Source organism: Bos mutus, chromosome 2 (genome assembly GCF_027580195.1).
Source record: "Bos mutus isolate GX-2022 chromosome 2, NWIPB_WYAK_1.1, whole genome shotgun sequence".
Classification (NCBI taxonomy): Eukaryota; Metazoa; Chordata; class Mammalia; order Artiodactyla; family Bovidae; genus Bos; species Bos mutus.
Window position 1 is genome coordinate 28498592 of NC_091618.1, and position 16620 is coordinate 28515211.

A 16620-nucleotide genomic window follows, 5' to 3' on the forward strand; every position below is an offset into this window, starting at 1 on the left:
AATAGACAATGAAGCCATGGCTCGAACTTGGTTCCCTTGGATTCCCAAGCTCTCTCCCTACACTGTGCCTCCTGAATGATGGTGAGGAGGCCATCCCCCAGAGGGACATGAAGGGGAAGAGATGTGCACTGTCCTTCCTCCTCGACGTCAGGGCCGTCCCCAAACACCCCTCCCCGCTCTTAGAGGTTATCTCTGCCCAGAACAGCCACCCATTCATTTATCTCTGCTGACACTATTTATAAAGGAAGAGAAGCCCAACACCACTGCTGACCCCAGATACAGACAGAAACAGAGGCGCCGGCTCAGATCCTGAGACAGACGCTCAGCCTGGGCCTCAGAGCAGATTGGGAGATGGGAAGCCTGTGGGCTGAGCAAAGACAGTGGTGGATGGGGATTGAGGGGAGAGTCAGAGCCAAGGTGGTAACACTGGGGATGGGAGGGGTGAGTGGAGCACGGGTGACAGGAGATGTCCTGGTTAGGCAGTCGGATGGTATTTGTCTACCTTTAGATAAATCTCTGTTCCTCTGCAAGCCTCAGTTTTCCCATCTGTAAACAGGGACCATAATACTTGCCTTACAGTTCTGTGGTGAGGAACGTGGGATTCTCATGTCAGGCCTTTAGCATCAGGGCCTGGCACTCAAGAAGTGCCTACCAAAGGTGAGTTTTGTCACATTGCAGCAGCAGTTAGAGGAACCCATCACGGGTTGCGGGGTGGCACTGTCTGATAGGGCGTAGCTAGACCTTCTCACACGAGGCTCAGATTCCTTCAAGGATGGAACTGAGATACTCCTTGAGAAAATACCCCAGGCTAGGAGGACACCTGGAGAAGGCGATGGCACCCCACTCCAGTACTCTTGCCTGGAGAATCCCATGGTGGAGGACCCTGGTAGGCTGCGGTCCATGGGGTCACTAAGAGTTGGACACGACTAAGCGACTTCACTTTCACTTTTCGCTTTCATGCATTGGAGAAGGAAATGGCAACCCACTCCAGTGTTCTTGCCTGGAGAATCCCAGGTACGGGGGAGCCTAGTGGGCTGCTGTCTATGGGGTCGCACAGAGTCGGACACGACTGAAGCAACTTAGTAGGAGGAGGAGGAGGACACCAACCCAAACGTGTCCCTCTGTAATTTTCCTGCTGTTCTTTCTTCTTTATTTGTTATTGAACAACCCTGGACCAAGCATCCTTTTGATGCAGATGCTATCCACGTCAGAATTTTCACTGGAATTTCTCCAGGAGGGTGAGAGAAGCATCACTTTATCGACAAGGATGATGGTAATGGTAACAACAGCAGCCGTAACAGTGACATTTAACACTCAGTGGCCCCTTGCTATTCGCCCTACGTGCTCTCTGTGTATTAACTGATTCAATTCCCACAACAAGCCTACCACAGATGAGGAAACTGAGGCTTGGAGAGTTCTGTAACTTGCCACAGTCAGTAGCAGGCTGGACTGCTGGGCCAGTAAGTGCTAACAGGCCTCTGAGGCCGAGAGTGGTGACCCAGCAGATGGGGGCCGGGTGGGCTCAAGGCAGGAGGCTGTGACCCCATAGCCTCTGTGGGTTCCCAAGCACCCCATCCCTGATCAGGTGAGAGAAGGCAGGCCCAAGGGTGGGCAGAGGGGATGGGCTCTTGCAAGCAAAGAGGGTGCTGGAGGGGACAGCCCCAGCGTCCCTTCCCGGACACGTACACTGCGTCATGCGTCGGTCGTCGCTGCTCTGGATGCGGTGGCCGTTGTGGAACCAGCTGATGGTGGGGTAGGGCAGGCCGGTCACCTGGCACTCCAGCATGGCCTCCTTGGCCAGTCCCACGTCCAGATCCTGCAGCGGCCGCAGGAAGTCGGGCATGGACAGCCGCTCCAGCTCACCCTGCTCGGGCTCCTCGGGGATGGAGGGCATCTTCTCCAGCTTGGAGCTGTAAGAACCACACAGTGGCCCAGGGGCCTGGAGTCGCACCTCCTACCACAGGGCTGGGGCCCCCGGAGGCAGCCCTGGCTGCGCGGGGGCATGGGGGGGGCCCGGGGTGGTACCTAGGGCCGGTGGCGGCCGTCCGAGGCTCCTCCACGTACAGCTGGGCTGAGCAGTGGGCCTGGCCGTGGGTGTTGGCAGCACTGACCGCGTAGAGCCCCTCATCCTCACTGCCCACGTGTGCGATGTGCAGTGAATGCAGGCCCCCGTCCTGCCGCAGCCGCACGTTCTCGCTCTCCTCCACGGGGTGGCCTGCGAGGGATGGGGGTCAGGCGGCAGCCTCAGACAGTGGCCCTGCCCTCTGACCCCTCAGTGGTCCCCCTCCCGACATCTGCGGGGTGGAGGGCCATACCAAAGTGAGTCCAGGTAACGGAGGGGGGCGGGCTCCCGCTGATCTTGCAGTCAAAGCGGGCAGCGCGGCCCTCCAGCACTTCCACGTCCTCCAACAGCCGCGTGAACAGGGGTGCCAGCGAGGGCCGCACGGTCAGCCGGGCACTGCAGGTCAGTTCATCTGGCAGGGAGGGGTCAGCACTGAGGCAGGGAAGGCTGTGGAGCCCTGGGCGCCCCAACCCACCAGTCTCGCCCTCGTGCTAGGCAGGTAAAAGGAGCTTGGACAAAAATTGGAGCCTGTGAAGAGCCCAGCCAGGTCCCGGGGCACCAGTCTGAGACCACGGGCAAGATCGAGAGGCCGAACCTTCTCCAGAGGCTGGTAGGCAGCGAGAGTAGGGAGCAGACTGCTGGGGCAGTCAGTGGGGGTACGTGGGAGACCAGGGCATGGCCTGGCTCTCCCCTCCTCACCTCGTCCTGCCCACCCAGGGTGAACCTCAGCACAGCTCTAAGAGAAGGGCCTAAAGCCAAGCCCACTCCGTCCTCCACACCCCTTCCCCCTACCCTTGGAACTCTCCTCTATGGCCAGGTCGTGCCCACACTCCCTCGCCCCCGTCCCAGACCCAGAGCACATGCCCCTGTGCCCCATACTACCACTGCACGCAGAATCTTCTGGGGAAACAGCAGCCCCTGACGCTGACCTGATCCCTTCCTGCTTACAAAGGCCTCAGTGTCCCCTTTAGGTGCACATCAGCACAACCAGATGAGGCATTATCTCAGCTCCTCACACAAGGATGGGGACCAGGCCAGAGATGTCATTAATAACAGCAGACATTCATTAGGCGCCATCTTCGCCAGGTGCTTAGCTTTGTCCATCCATACATTATCTCATTAGCCCTATCGCTCCTGCTATGAGGCAGGCATTACCACAATCCCTGTTTACAGGCGAACGGCCTAAAACTCTGAGAAATGAAGTGACTTGTCCAGTTACGCAGCTGCCATATGGCCAGGCAAGAACTGGAACCCCAGTCCAGGTGTGGTTGCTACACGCTGGCAGTGGGCTCCCCAACAGGAATGACAGTGAACACTGACACCGTGTCAAACACCTGCTTTGTGCCAGGTGTGACTGCCGGTGCTGCCTTGAAGGAGGCAGGTGTACTGCACTCTCTCACCCCACTGCTCTTCTCCCCAGAGATGGAGGCCCGTTTTCTGGTCGTCTTATTCAGCACCAGCACCATCGGGGCTCCTACACTTCCACTCCCCTCCCTCCAGCTCTTGGGAGCCGGCAGCAGCCCTCGGGCCCAAGTGGGCAGTTACCTTTGGCTGTACTGAGCTTGCAGGTGTAGACGCCGCTGTCGTCCTCATGCACAGAGGTGAGCAGCAGCTTGCATTTGCGGCCATCGAAATGCATCTTGCATTTGAGTAGTGCAGGCTGCAGCAGGCGGCCTCGGCACAGCCAGTCTACCTCCACGTCGGTGGGACCCGCCACCAGGCACTCAAACAGCGCCATCTCCCCGGCCCCCACGTCCACGTCCTGCAGAGGGGCCAGCACGGCCAGGGACCGGCTTTCAGGGTGTGCTGGGTGGGGGAAGCAGCCACAGGGGGCACACACGGAGCAGAGAAACACGGGCCGAGGGAGACACACACGCACACACACAGAGAGACAGACAGACAGACACAGAGAGAGAGATGCATTTTGTTCCTTTGGAGACAGGGAAAGCCCGCCCGCCCAGCAGGCCAAGATAGCAAGGGGCTCCCAGGCCTGGCTTCCGCATGGCCATCCCACCTGGGCCAGAGAGGGGGAACTCGGGGGAAGCGGGAGGGAATCAAGGGCATGAAAACCCAGAGGGCCACATGGGGACAGAGACGGCGGCGGAAAAAGAAGACACAGCACACCAGCTGGGTACAAACTGGACTTTATTTGAACTAAGAAACAGGTATTTCTGAATATGTCCACACCCACTACAGCAGGCCCCTACTCCTGCGCCAAGCCTGGCTAACTCTCATTCTCAAATAGAGCATCCCTGGCCCTGATAGTGAACAAGGGAGCCCCGAAGGGCCCTAAGCCTGCCGCCCAGGGCCAGGCCTCAGCCAGGCCTCCTCATCAGCACAGGGCCAAGGGCCTCTGGCTTTTGGTCTCTTGTGAAATAGAAAGGATTGTGCCATTTGAAACCCATTTCTGGAATGGTCAGTGCCCCCTGAGCCCCTTGCCCACAGCCCCCTGCCCCTCTGGTTCCCTCTATCCTACGGACGCCAGGCCATGTCCTCTCCCCCTTTGCCTGACCCCACGCCAGCTGGAGGGCATCCTTCCCTGACTGTCACAGACACACAGACAGACAAACAGAAAGACAGACAGGGCCTATAGCAGAGGCAGCACATGCACTCGCTGGGTGCTCCCCTTCGGGGAGAGACTGGGGGGTGGTCTTGATACCCCTCACAGCCGCCCTCCCCTCCTGGCACCCAGTCCGTGGGGGAGCTCCCAGCCTGCCCGACCATGTGTCCGCTTGGGGAGGGGGGTCCGTAAGGGCTCATGGGCTGTCCCAGGACGCTGTGTGGGTGGGGAGGGGAGGGGAGGCTGGGACAGGGTCCGGGCCGGCAGGGTCTGTGGGCAGGAGGCAGTGAAACACAGCGAGGTCCGAGAGGTGCCTGAGACAGGGGCGCGGCTCGGAGGGTAGCGGGGGGGAGCGCAGGCGGCCCCCTGAGCTCACTCGCCTGTGTACAGACAAAAACCTCAGTCAGCAAGCGGCAGGTTAGTGCAGCACACGCACACGCACGCACAGGCACGCACACCCACGCAGACCTGGCTAGGGCCCCTCTTAAGACTGCCAGGGCGGCATTGCTACTTTCGGCTCCCCGCCCAGGTCGGCCCTGGGGGGAGGGGGCGGCAGTCAGCCAGAGGCCAGGTCTCCAGGGTTCCTGGGCAGGCAGAGGCCCTGGGCAACCAAGAAGAAGGCATTCCTAGGCGTCAGGAGAACCCCAACCGCCTGGGGGACACTGGGAGGAATCCCAAAGAGAGAAGCACCAAGACGTGGGTTAACACAGAGAAGCAAGGCAGAGCCAGACCCTGGGGGGCGGGGCGGGGTGGGGGAAGGAGCAGGACAGGGAAGGGGGCTGGGCTGGGGAGGTGGGCAGGAGGAGAGCTAAAGAATTCAGAGATGGAAGAGGTGGCAGCCCCAGGCACCAGGAGGCATGGGCATGGTCACTAAGCGCATGGGGACTGAGGAGGTGACCATGACTCTCAGGGTCCATGCTCCAATAGGGAGCTGGGGGGCTCCTCAGAGCTGGCCTCTGCCAGGAGGAGGGGTGGTGGCTGAGTGTGGAGCTGGGGAGAGGGGTTCCTGGCCCTGAACTGCCCACAGGGAAGGTGGGGAGTAGAAGGTGAGGCAGAGGGCCTGCCCTGGGGAGGAAAAGCATCAGCCCCAAGGGGCCGCCTGCTGTCCTGAGGCCTAGAGGCCACCTGTCCTTACGCCCCAACTCCGGGGGCCCAGTCCTCTCCGTGTCTTCCCAGCTCTGCTCACCCTGGCGACCCCGGGGTCCCTGCAACGCTCCATGCCCAAGTCACTCCAAGGGCCCCTCCGGACGGGTCCGACTATCAAACACTCCCCACTGCCACCCCCAACCACGGTATCGTCCACACAGCAATGGGATGGGTGGAAGAAGCAAGAGAGGAGCAGGAAGTGGGTGTGAGGAAGGGGCCTGGCAAGGTGACCAAGGCTTAGAAGAGTGTGAGATGAGGACTGCCGGCGACAGGAAGCAGGGTCTCTCGAGCTGGCACCGGAGCAGGCGTGATGGAGGGTAGGGAAAGCAGTACTGTGTAGTAAGCTGAGCGCTCAACAATTTGCTGTGTGGCCTAGGGCAAATTGCCTCCCCTCTCTGGGTCTCAGTTTACTCACTACAGCATGAGCAGCTGAACCTGGGGACCTCGAAGGCCCTTTCAGTTGTGGAAAGCCATTAACTAAGCTTGTGTGAAAATTGGCAACCGGGCAGGGATGAGGCCAGGGCCAGGGTGAGGGGTTTGTAGAGAGTGTGAGGTACTCACCTCTGACCTCCAGGCGCGCCTCACACTGTCGAGCGCCATACTCGTTAACCGCCTTGCAGGTGTAGAAGCCAGCGTCGCCCCGCTCGGCAGCCAGGATCCGAAGCCGGCAGAGCCCATCCTCTGCCTCCTCAGCAAAGCGCCGCTGGTCTGGGCGCACAGGCTGACGGTTTCTCAGCCTGTCAGAAGGGTGAGAACTCAGTCCCCGGGCCCTGCGAGCATGGGGCTGCAAAGCCAAGCAGGCCTCCCACCCCAACATCATTCGTCCGCTCCCCAGATATGTCTCACTGGGCATGGGTACCCCTGGGTTACAGGGCTTGCTTTTCACCTTGACTCGCAATCCCACCACTGCCCCCTGCCCCCCAGGAACTTCCAGACACCCTCTGCCCACCTGGGTCACTCCCTTCTTGGAACCTAACTGCATATGTGTGTGTGTGTGTGTGTGTGTGTGTGTGCGCACGCGTTTAGGGGCATCCAACTCTTTGTGGCCCTGTGGACTGTAGCCCGCCAGGCTCCTCTGTCCATGGGATTTTCCGGGCAATTGCAGTTAAGAGTAACACCAAGCTATTCAGCTCTTGATAATCCTTAGATTTTTGTCTTGTTTTAACTTATGTTAATGGAGAGATAGCTTTCTCACTTCCCAAAAGGAATAGGAAATAACTTAGTGTTAAAAAACTACACTGGGGACTAGATAATCATTTAAAAGTGAAAAAGAGAACCCAAACCAATAGAAACCTAAGCCAAACGAGTCATCAAATGGCACCTGAGACGAAGCCCTGCAGCTAAGGCCCAAGTTTAACTCTGGACACTGGCAGCTCAGAAACAAATTAAGTGTGGGCCCAGTGCAGGGCTGGGCACAGCACAGGCCTCAAAAAAGTCACCCTGTTGTCAAATAACAGGGCTGAGGTTGGGATGAGGGTTGGGAAGCTTCTTCAGGAGCGAGAGAACACCGGGTCATTCACGTCAAGTGGACAGACAGGAGACCATCTGTTACCCAAACCCTTCGCAGAGGGGAAGCCCTGAATGAGTGTGAACACCAGGGCAGGGGTGGGGCCACGGTGCGGGTAGCCTGGGATGGTAGCCTGGGGTCCCACTGTGCCTGGGATGATGCCCCTTCGGACAGACTGAATTCCACAAAGGGTTCACTGACCCCCCACCCAAAGCCAGGCTTCACAGGGCCCAGCCCAGAGCCGGCAAAGCTGGAAGATGGTAGTCAGGGGCTGCTACTCACCAGGAGACCACCGGCTTGGGTTCGCCCTGCACACGGATGCTCATGGTGACGTCTTGGCCTTCCCTTACTGACTGGTCCATAAGTGAGACCTGCAGGGGACCCCGAGGTGTCAGGTGAGACAGGGCCCAGCTTTGGCTCCTAGGGGAGGGGGACCCTGGGTCAGAGGTCTCTTCCACACCAGTCTGATGGAGACCGACTCTGGGTAAGAAGGGTTGATGGGACAAAGCCCCAGGCCTTGCTGGAGCCTGGTGTGGTCCCAAGAACAAAGGGCCACACAAAGGAATAGGAAGCTGGGGGCTGGCCTTAGGGGGTCTGACCTTGAAAGTAGGGGGCGCCTTGGAGCCAGTGTCCGAGGAACGGCGATTCTGGCCAGGACTGAGCTTCATGGTGGGGGCTCCGGGCCAGGTCTCCCCGGGTTCCGGGAACTCCTCTGGGGGGCTCAGATACTCCTCGTCAGAGGTGATAGGACTGCTGAAAGGAGATGTTGACCCACCTGGAGGAGAGACAGAGGAGAAACAGTGCCATAGGGATGTCTGGAAGAAAGTGGGGTGGGCAGGGAGACTGAGACAGCTAGTGGAATAGTCTGGGGTCAAGGACCTGATAAGGTCTGCAAAGTCGCAGAGCCCAGGAGTTGACATGGCTCCGTAAAGGCCCAGGAGCCAAGGAAGCTCAGAAGGCCAGCCCTGCCCTGACTTCACATCCCGGGGCTCCTACTCACTCGCTGTGACCTTGCCCAGGTGTTTCCTGTCACAGAGCCCTGGACTCGTGATCTGCCAGAAGCTCCCAACCCTGACCCTGCTGATCCTCTTGAGTGGGGCAACCATAGGGAATGGCCTGGGGCAAAGAATTCAGGCCCCAGAGGGGCCGTTCCTGGACCTTGTGGGAGATTTGGGATTCCACTGGAGCAGGGAACCCACATTCCCAGCATTGAACTGCAGGCCCCCAGTTCAGGTAGGTCATGGCTCTGGACCCCAGAGTGGCACAACCAGGAAACCCGTTTCTCGGGTGAGCTGGGCCTGGTGCAGAGGAACACACACCTCGGACAAGCCCCATCCTGACCTCAGTGCCAAGGCCCATGAGGCGGCACTGTCCAGCCAGCCCTTCCCCCACTCCCTTCTCAGCTTCCTGCCCCAGATACCCCAGGGGCACCTGTTGGCCCCAGCCCTGGAGTACAAACCCCCAAACTCTCAGGGGCCAGGAAGGCAGAGTTTTGAGTCATCCACAGAGAAGGGCGGCTCAGGGGAAGAGGAGGGGGCACCAGCACTGCTTCGGGAGAGGGGTGTCCCCAGGGCCCTGACGCCCTCCCCTGCAACTGGCCAAGGGCCCAGCCTCACTGAGCTGGCTCCAATCCGACTGCCAAATACAGACATGAATCTGCCACAGCCCCCTGGCCCCTCCTCCTGGTCCCCCACCCCAAGCCCCTTTGGCTTCGCCCAGGGGCAGGGCTTGCACCCCAACTTACCCCACGAGACTCTGCACACGGACCCCAGCCGGCGCTTGTCCTGAAGGCTCTGTCCTGGCACCAGGCCTCCTGTGGCCTGCCCACTGCCCACCCCTCTGGCTCCCCAGGGAGCGGGAGCCCAGCCTGCCCAGCCCCACTCACTCTGCTGAGGCTCTGCACGAGGTCCAGGGGGAGGGGAAGGAGCCTGGGGAGGGGGAAGGAGGAGGTAGGGGCTGGCCTGGCCGGGACAGGCTGGGTGGCAGGCAGGCAGCTGGCCGGGGGAGGTGGTGCCTGGGCCCTGGAGCGGAGGGGGAGGAGAGGGGAGGGGCAGAGCGGCCTCCCTATTTAGCCACCCTGATCATTCCCAAGCAGTGGGATCTGCCTTTTCTCTCCTTATGGCTTCTGGACCCTGACAAATGAGAAACCCCCTTAATGGTGCCTCGGCTCAAAGGGTGGGGGGGGGCGCGCTCAGTCCCCAGGGGAAGACGAGAGTGACACTTGGCTATCTGACCCATTTGTCTTGCCGTGTCCACCACAGGAGGTACTGACGGCAAACGGCCCCTATGATGCCCTTTTCCCTGACCATTAAATGGCTAAGCTCCCTGATGCTGGAATCCACACCACCAAGCCTCAACCACTAGAGCTGGGCCGTGCCCAGTCTTCCCTGGTGCTGAGGATCAGAGAGCTGTCGGGACCTTTGACTTCTACTTGAGGGGCTCAGAGTCCCCACTCTGCCTCTCCAGTCCTGCCATGGCAGGTGTGGCCCCGCAGCGACCGTGGGTTCCCGAGCCTTGCACCCAGCCACCTCCTCTACCGGCTCTACCAGGGACCTGTTGGCGACATCCCTCACCCTCTCTGCCCACCAGAGCCGACAGGTCAGGAGGACAGAGGCCGCTGCCCACAGTGACCCCTCACCACTAGCACCCATCTGCACTTGGATGGGCATGGGGCTCGGAGACAGAGCAGCAGAGCAGGGGAGCTGTTGAGGAGAGGTCACATGGCCTTCTCCCGCCAGCAATCACCCCCGCCCTGCGGCCACATTCCCAAGCTATGACCTGTGTTTCCCAGCGCTGCCAGTGAAGAAGGGGGGAGGGCCCACCATTCAGGTTGGCTGTCCTGACATGGAGATGGAGAGGGAAGTCAGGATGGCACTTGATGAGCATCTGCTCAGGGTTTGAGCACTAGTTGATGCCGAGATCACAGGCATAGCCCCTGGAGGCAGGCATCCCCCTCCTCTCCGTGGAGTCTGGTGACCTCTGGGGTCACCTGCAGGTTGAACAGCACTGAGGCAGCTCAAGTGCCCAAAGAGAGACTGCAGAAATTAGAGCTTGACCAGCAGGGTTTGCAGGGAGCCCGAGACCCCTGGTGGTGGCTGGGGGAATAGCACCTGGGGCATGGGGTGATCAAGGGATTCAGGAATCCACCTGCAAAGCATGAGACCCCGGTTGATTCCTGGGTCGGGAAAATCCACTGGAGAAGGAGTAGGCTACCCACTCCAGTATTCTTGGGCTTCCCTTGTGGCTCAGCTGGTAAAGAATCTGCCTGCAATGCAGTAGACCTGGGTTCGATCCCTGGGTTGGGAAGATCCCCTGGAGAAGGGAAAGGCTACCCACTTCAGTATTCTGGCCTAGAGAATTCCATGGACTCTATAGTCCATGGGGTCGCAAAGAGTAGGACATGACTGAGTGACTTTCACTTTCACTTTCAAGTCCCTTAGTGGCTTCCTGGGTAGCTTAGCTAATAAAGAATTTGCCTGCAACTCAGGAGACCCCGGTTCGATTCCTGGGTTGGGAATTAGGAAGCCCACAAGTCGGGGAGCTCTCCCTCTTAAGACCAGTGCATCTCAACATCCCCAGAGGTGTTGCTGGTATAGACACAGTCACAGCCACCTACATGAAAAGCCTCTACATCAGAGCTTCTCAAAGTGGTCCTGAACCACCCATATCAGGACCACCTGGCAGCCTATTTAAATTATAGATTTCTGACCCGAAAAATTAGATTTCCTGAAACAGGAGAAATTTTTTTAAATGGCATATCCCCAGGGAGATTCTTATGCATAGAAACATTTAGGGACCCCAGGACCCTCAGTGGATGAGGACAACCCGAAGAAGTGGTATCACTAAGTCCCACCTCAGCCGGCCAACAAACTTCAAGGCTAAGCTCCAAACCTTGGAGGACTGGCTTCACTGGCCTCTCACCTGGCACAAGGCCCCTGACTCATGGTGGTGCTTCTCAGAGTTCACCTGGCACCAGAATCATGTGGAGAGCTTCTTAAACCCCAGCTCACTGGGTCACAGCCCCAGAGTTTCTAATGCCGTATGTCTGGCTGGCGCTCTTACCCTCCATCTCTAACACGTCCCCAAGGTGATGATGATGCTCCTGGTCTGGGGTCCACACCTGGGGGCCACTACTCTATGGTCTCTACTGCCATCCCAACCTCCACTCTCAGGCAGATCCTCACTACCCTTGGCAGATTCGCATCCCGCCCAGCCTCTGCACGTGACCTAGGCTTTTCCAGGGGTTTGTGAAAGCTTCTACCCTGACTGCCATCTCGGTGGTCCACTCCAGTCCTGGCTTTCCAGGAGGGCCTCCAGGTATGACTGGAAGGGCTGGCAGGGGTGAAGAAAAGAGTGGTGTCCTCAAGAAACTTCCAGCTGCTTGAGATGACAAACCAGATACCCACACGACATAATATCAAGCATGAATACGGTGGCAAGAGTGGGGCTTACTGATAAGGGCCAGATGAATACAGAGAACAGGATGTTACTTTCGGCTCAGGGAAGAAGGGAGAACTGATGGAAGGGTGGTATTAGAATTCAGAGTTTGGTTTAAGTAGGAAAAAGCATTCCTGGCAGAGGAAACCAGCTGAGCAAATGCTCAAAGGCAGAAAGCGTGTGCAGTGAACTATAGCTCATCCTTCTGGCTCAAAACTAGGAAAAGAAGAAAGAAGTGGGACGTGACAGTGTCAGTGTCTCTGGCCATTGCGGGGTCATGCTCAGGCCCAGGGGGTCAAGGTCTGCTTCAGGGGTGCAGCCTTCACTCTGAGGGCAAAGGGGAGCTCTGGGAGGTACCTGAGGAAGGGGTAACGTGCCGGACGCTCACAGCACTGACATGTGTGGTCAGGTTGTTCACAGCCCACTCTTCACACGCACTGTCTCGGGAGGTCCTCTAGAGGTGATTCCTCTAAATGTCTGCTGGGTAACCCCGCCGAGGAAGTGAGGGAAGGGAGGACACAGGCTGGCCTGCAGCTGGGAGCGTCCACAGGCGCTGCCAGGAAGTGTCCCCGCTTAGAGAAGGAGAAGGGCTGTGCTGAGAGTGTTTCTGTTTTGGCTTAAAATGGATCTGGAAGCGGAGAGAATTTCACGTGGTCGGCCTGACCTAGCTATGGAAGCGGTTAATTCCGTACTTGGGGCTGCCGCAAGTTTAGATAAATTGGCACTAACGGTGGATGAGGTCCCCGTTCTTTTTTTTTTTTTTTTGGCCACACCGCATGGCTTGTGGGATCTTAGTTCTCCGACCAGGGATCGAACCCAGGGCCTTCAGTGGTGAAAGCACAGAGTCCTAACCACTGGACACCCCCTCATTCTTCTGCCAGCTGTGCGTGATGACTCCCACTCTGGGATAGCAGCTTTTGTGGGGCAACTTGCTTCCGGTACAGAGCAGTGTGGCAGTGGGCTGAGTCAGGTCAAGGGACCACACTGCTTTCTTAGATGCTGTCCAAATCGCTGGCAAAGATGGACAGAAGGGCCGTGTGGCATTTCAAGGTCCCCTCCATGGGCAGCTGCTGCCTTCCCAAGGAAAAACCTGTGATTCTGGAGCAACAGACCAAGACCAGGGGCCAGAAGAAGCAGGGGGGTGGTGGGGGAGCAGATGTTGGCACCATGATTTCTTCTTCCTCTCTTTTTACACTGATGACCTCCAATAAACCACTTCTTCCCTATTATGATAGTGTTGGTCCTATTGGTAGGACCAGAATGAGCTTTGTTAAGCCTTATCTTCTGACCCAAATGTCCTTAGCCTAATCATTAGCCCCACAGACCCTCACAAATCTTACCAATGAAAGTAGCCCAGGAGTTACAAAGTGATCCTTGCGTTGTAGACGAGAACACACCACCAGCTGGGGCCAAGGCTCAGCTGGAAAATGCTAGAACCGTAGACTCAAATATAGAAGACCTGTGTGTGAGGGGAGGGCTGAAGGCAGCTGGATGGAGGCCTGGGTGCGTGAATCCCCCATGTCTCCCCTCCTCCTGACCAGAGCTTGCAGTGGGGGTGAGCTGACCACAGCCACCAGGCACGCAGGGAAACAAAGCAGCACTATAGCCGAAGGGAAGGTGGGGAGCCAGAGAAGAAGCACAGAAACGCTCCCCCAGGCTGACCCACCCACAGGGGGCATGGACAGCCTCTGCCCCCCGCCCTGGGAGCTCCAGAGCACAACTTTACCCTTGTGCCTCGAACCCTGACCCCTTTCGGGTAGCGGAAGAGGGGATGGTACAGTGCAGTGATTAGGAGGACAAGCTTGGGAGACCCAGGAACAGGGCTTCAAACCATGATCTGGCCTCCAGCGGCCTCTGCTCCTAGAGCTGAGCACCCAACAGGGTAGCCACCAGCTGCCTGAGACAATTTCAGTGCACTTTAACTAAAATGAAATAAAACAAAAAGTCAGCTCTTCAGTCACACTGGCCACCTTTCATGTCCTCAACAGCCACCTGTAGTTAGTGGCTACCCTATTAGGGCAAGTAAGAACGTTTCTATCATCACAGGAAGTTCTATGATCAGTGATGCTCTGGAGCAATTTGCTAAAGCTTCCCAAGTCTCCACTTCCTCATCTGTAACATGGTCATGACAAACTTAGACAGTGTGCTGAAAAGCAGAGTCATTACTCTGCTGACAAAGGTCCATATATAGTCAAGGCTATGGTCTTCCCAACTCATATTGAGAGTTGGACTGTAAAGAAGGCAGAGAGCTGAAGAATGGATGCCTTCGAACTATGGTCCTAGAGAAGACTCCTGAGAGTCCCTTGGACAGCAAGGAGATCTAATCAGTCAATCTTAAGGGAAATCAAGCCTGCACTCATTGAAAGGACTGATGCTGAAGTTGAAACGCCAGTATTTTGGTCATTTAATGTGAACAGCTGACTCACTGGAAAAGTCCATGATGCTGGGAAAGACTCCGGGCAGAAGAAGAGGGCATCAGAGGATGAGATGGCTGGATGGTATCACTGATGCAACGGACATGAACTTGGGCAAACTTTGGGAGATGGCGAAAGACAGAGAGGCCTGGCGTGCTGCAGTCCATGGTGTTGCAAAGAGTCAGACATGACTGGGCGACTGAACAACAACAACAACAGGAGCATAATAATAAAGCCTACCTCCCAGGGTTGTATTACATATGAGAACCCAGTCAACACAAGACCTGATCACATAAAAAGCAGAGACATCACTTTGCTGACAAAGGTCTGTATAGTCAAAGCTATGGTTTTTCCAGTAGTCATGTGTGGATGTGAGAGCTGGACCATAAACAAGGCTGAGCACCGAAGAACTGATGCTTTCAAACTGTGGTGCTGGATAAGACTCTTGAAGAGTCCCTTGCACAGCAAGGAGATCCAACCAGTCAATCCTAAAGGAAAACAACCCTGAATATTCATTGGAAGGACTGATGCTGAAGCTCCAATCCTTTGGCCACCTGATTCGAGGAGCCAATTCATTGGAAAAGACCCTGATGCTGGGAAAGATTGAGGGCAGGAGGAGAAGGGGGTGACAGAGGATGAAATGGTTGCACGGCATCACCAACTCAATGGACATGAGTTTGAGCAAACTCTGGGAGACGTGAAGGACGGGGAAGCCTGGCATGCTGCAGTCTATGGGGTTGCAGACAGTCGGCTACAGCTCACTGACGGAACAACAGCATGTTACCTTATTCTGCCTTCCATGCTAAATTTATGTTTCATGGGTGAGTGTTTCCATCGCTTTAAGTCACCTGTTGCTTCTAACATTCTGAAGCAGATTACAGATGCTCAATAAAGGCTGCTGCCCTTGTGCCAACTCTGTCACTTTACCCTTTCATCATCCCGTCTGTAAAGCCGCCATGTTACTCCGGAAATGTTCCTCTCCAAGGGGTGTATGTGGTGGGATGCAGCTCAAGTGAAGGGAGAAATGTCAAAGGGTTTGTAAAAAAGTATCTGGCACTCTCCAAACACAAGAAACTGTTCAGAGACATGAAGCACTTGGCACCTAGTTGGTGCTCAGTAAATGCACGTGTGATGGATGTGGGCAGCATTGAGAATGCTTAGCTTCACCTCCCACACACCCCCACCACTCGCCCCAACACACACACACCCTTTGGGAGCATGACTGGGTCTCCACAGAGTTATCCAGCAGGGTGGGGCGGGCGGGGAGGGAACCAGGGCTGGGGTGGGGCTGCAGAGGCAGCGAGGGCAGGCTCTGCCCTGCAAATCCAGCACCCGTGCAACTCTGTTCTGCAGTTACCCCTGTTCCTGAAGTTCCCAACCAGAAACTGAGATCTGTCGGATCTCAAAAGCTTGTCCTGTTGAGGGGAGGAAGCCCAAGAGGGCACTGGGCAGCCACCCCTGGTTACCAAGGGGGGCCAGAAGGAGCAAGAAAGGAAGGTGGCTCCAAGAGACCTCTTCCTACAAGACACCATACCCTCCCTCCTCAACACACTCCCAACCCCACCCACAGCACACTGCCTGACACCCTTCCCTTGCCCCACCCCCTCAATCCCCACAGACTCCAGGCCTGGGACCCCCCTCCCTTGCCAAATGTCTGTGCCACCCACAGGTTCCGCCCATTCCTGCTGCTCTCTAGGTCCACTGGCCCCCGTCCAGCTGCTCTGGACCAAACAGCGCCTTGTAGGGTAAGAAAATCTGCTTTCTCCACGACAGCCGCGTCTAGACTCACGTGCTTGTCCCTCAAGCCCTGAGGCCGTCCAGCCAGCCTGGCTTATGGGAACTGCTCCGTGGCCACAGTGCCTGGTGCGGCTGACTCATGTGATGAAGCTTTCTGGCTCCCCAGGCTGGAGGAGGCACAGAGATGCTGTGGCGGGCTAAAGACCCAGGGACTGGGAAATACAGAGGGGCTGTGGGCCGCAGGCCTGGGGAGGGCAGGGAAGGAGTCCCCAAGGCACAGACAGGCTGAAGGAAGGGCAGAAAAGGAAGAGGCAGTTTTCTGGGAGCCTCCTGGAAACCCATGCTCCTGTGCTCAACATCACCCCTTAATAATGCTAACAACTAACATTTGTCTACAGCTTTACAGTTCATAAAGCTCGTTCACACATTTGCTTTCATTCGTGAGGATGGTATAATTATCTCTGGTTTACAAACGAGGAAACTAAAGTGCAGGGAGGTTCCATGTGGCGGAACATAGAACTCCCAGTCAAGTGCTGACAGTTGCCTTGCCCCAAGCCTCCTTCCCAACCTTAAAAGGCTTTCAAATGGCCCTGAGCCAGTATTGGGGCAAACTGCCCCCCCTACTACCACCACCACGCACATACAACCCTCGGCCAAATCTCAGCCCAAGCCAGGTATTGACCGGAGTCCTGGAGCCAGGCCAGGGCCCCCAAAGAGGAGCGGGGAGCTGAGTCAGAAGCCAGATCCCGGAGGTGAT

The 16620-nt window shown here is 57.1% G+C and overlaps 1 protein-coding gene across 7 annotated transcripts in view; it reads right to left on the bottom strand.

The window, feature by feature from the left end:
* Positions 1-16620, bottom strand: part of SPEG (striated muscle enriched protein kinase) — a 58755-nt gene that overhangs the window by 23384 nt on the left and 18751 nt on the right. For 5 of the 7 annotated variants that reach the window (XM_070386166.1, XM_070386148.1, XM_070386158.1 and 2 more), the window contains 7 exons: positions 7875-8050; positions 7558-7646; positions 6330-6505; positions 3608-3868; positions 2316-2474; positions 2026-2215; positions 1687-1910 (listed from right to left, as the gene is read on the bottom strand). In XM_070386166.1, the coding sequence (XP_070242267.1) occupies positions 1687-1910; positions 2026-2215; positions 2316-2474; positions 3608-3868; positions 6330-6505; positions 7558-7646; positions 7875-8050 (1275 nt within the window). Of the gene's footprint in view, positions 1-1686; positions 1911-2025; positions 2216-2315; positions 2475-3607; positions 3869-4190; positions 5003-6329; positions 6506-7557; positions 7647-7874; positions 8051-9019; positions 15299-16620 lie in introns of those variants that run through there. The other 2 variants (XM_070386184.1, XM_070386187.1) reach the window with 2 other exon arrangements.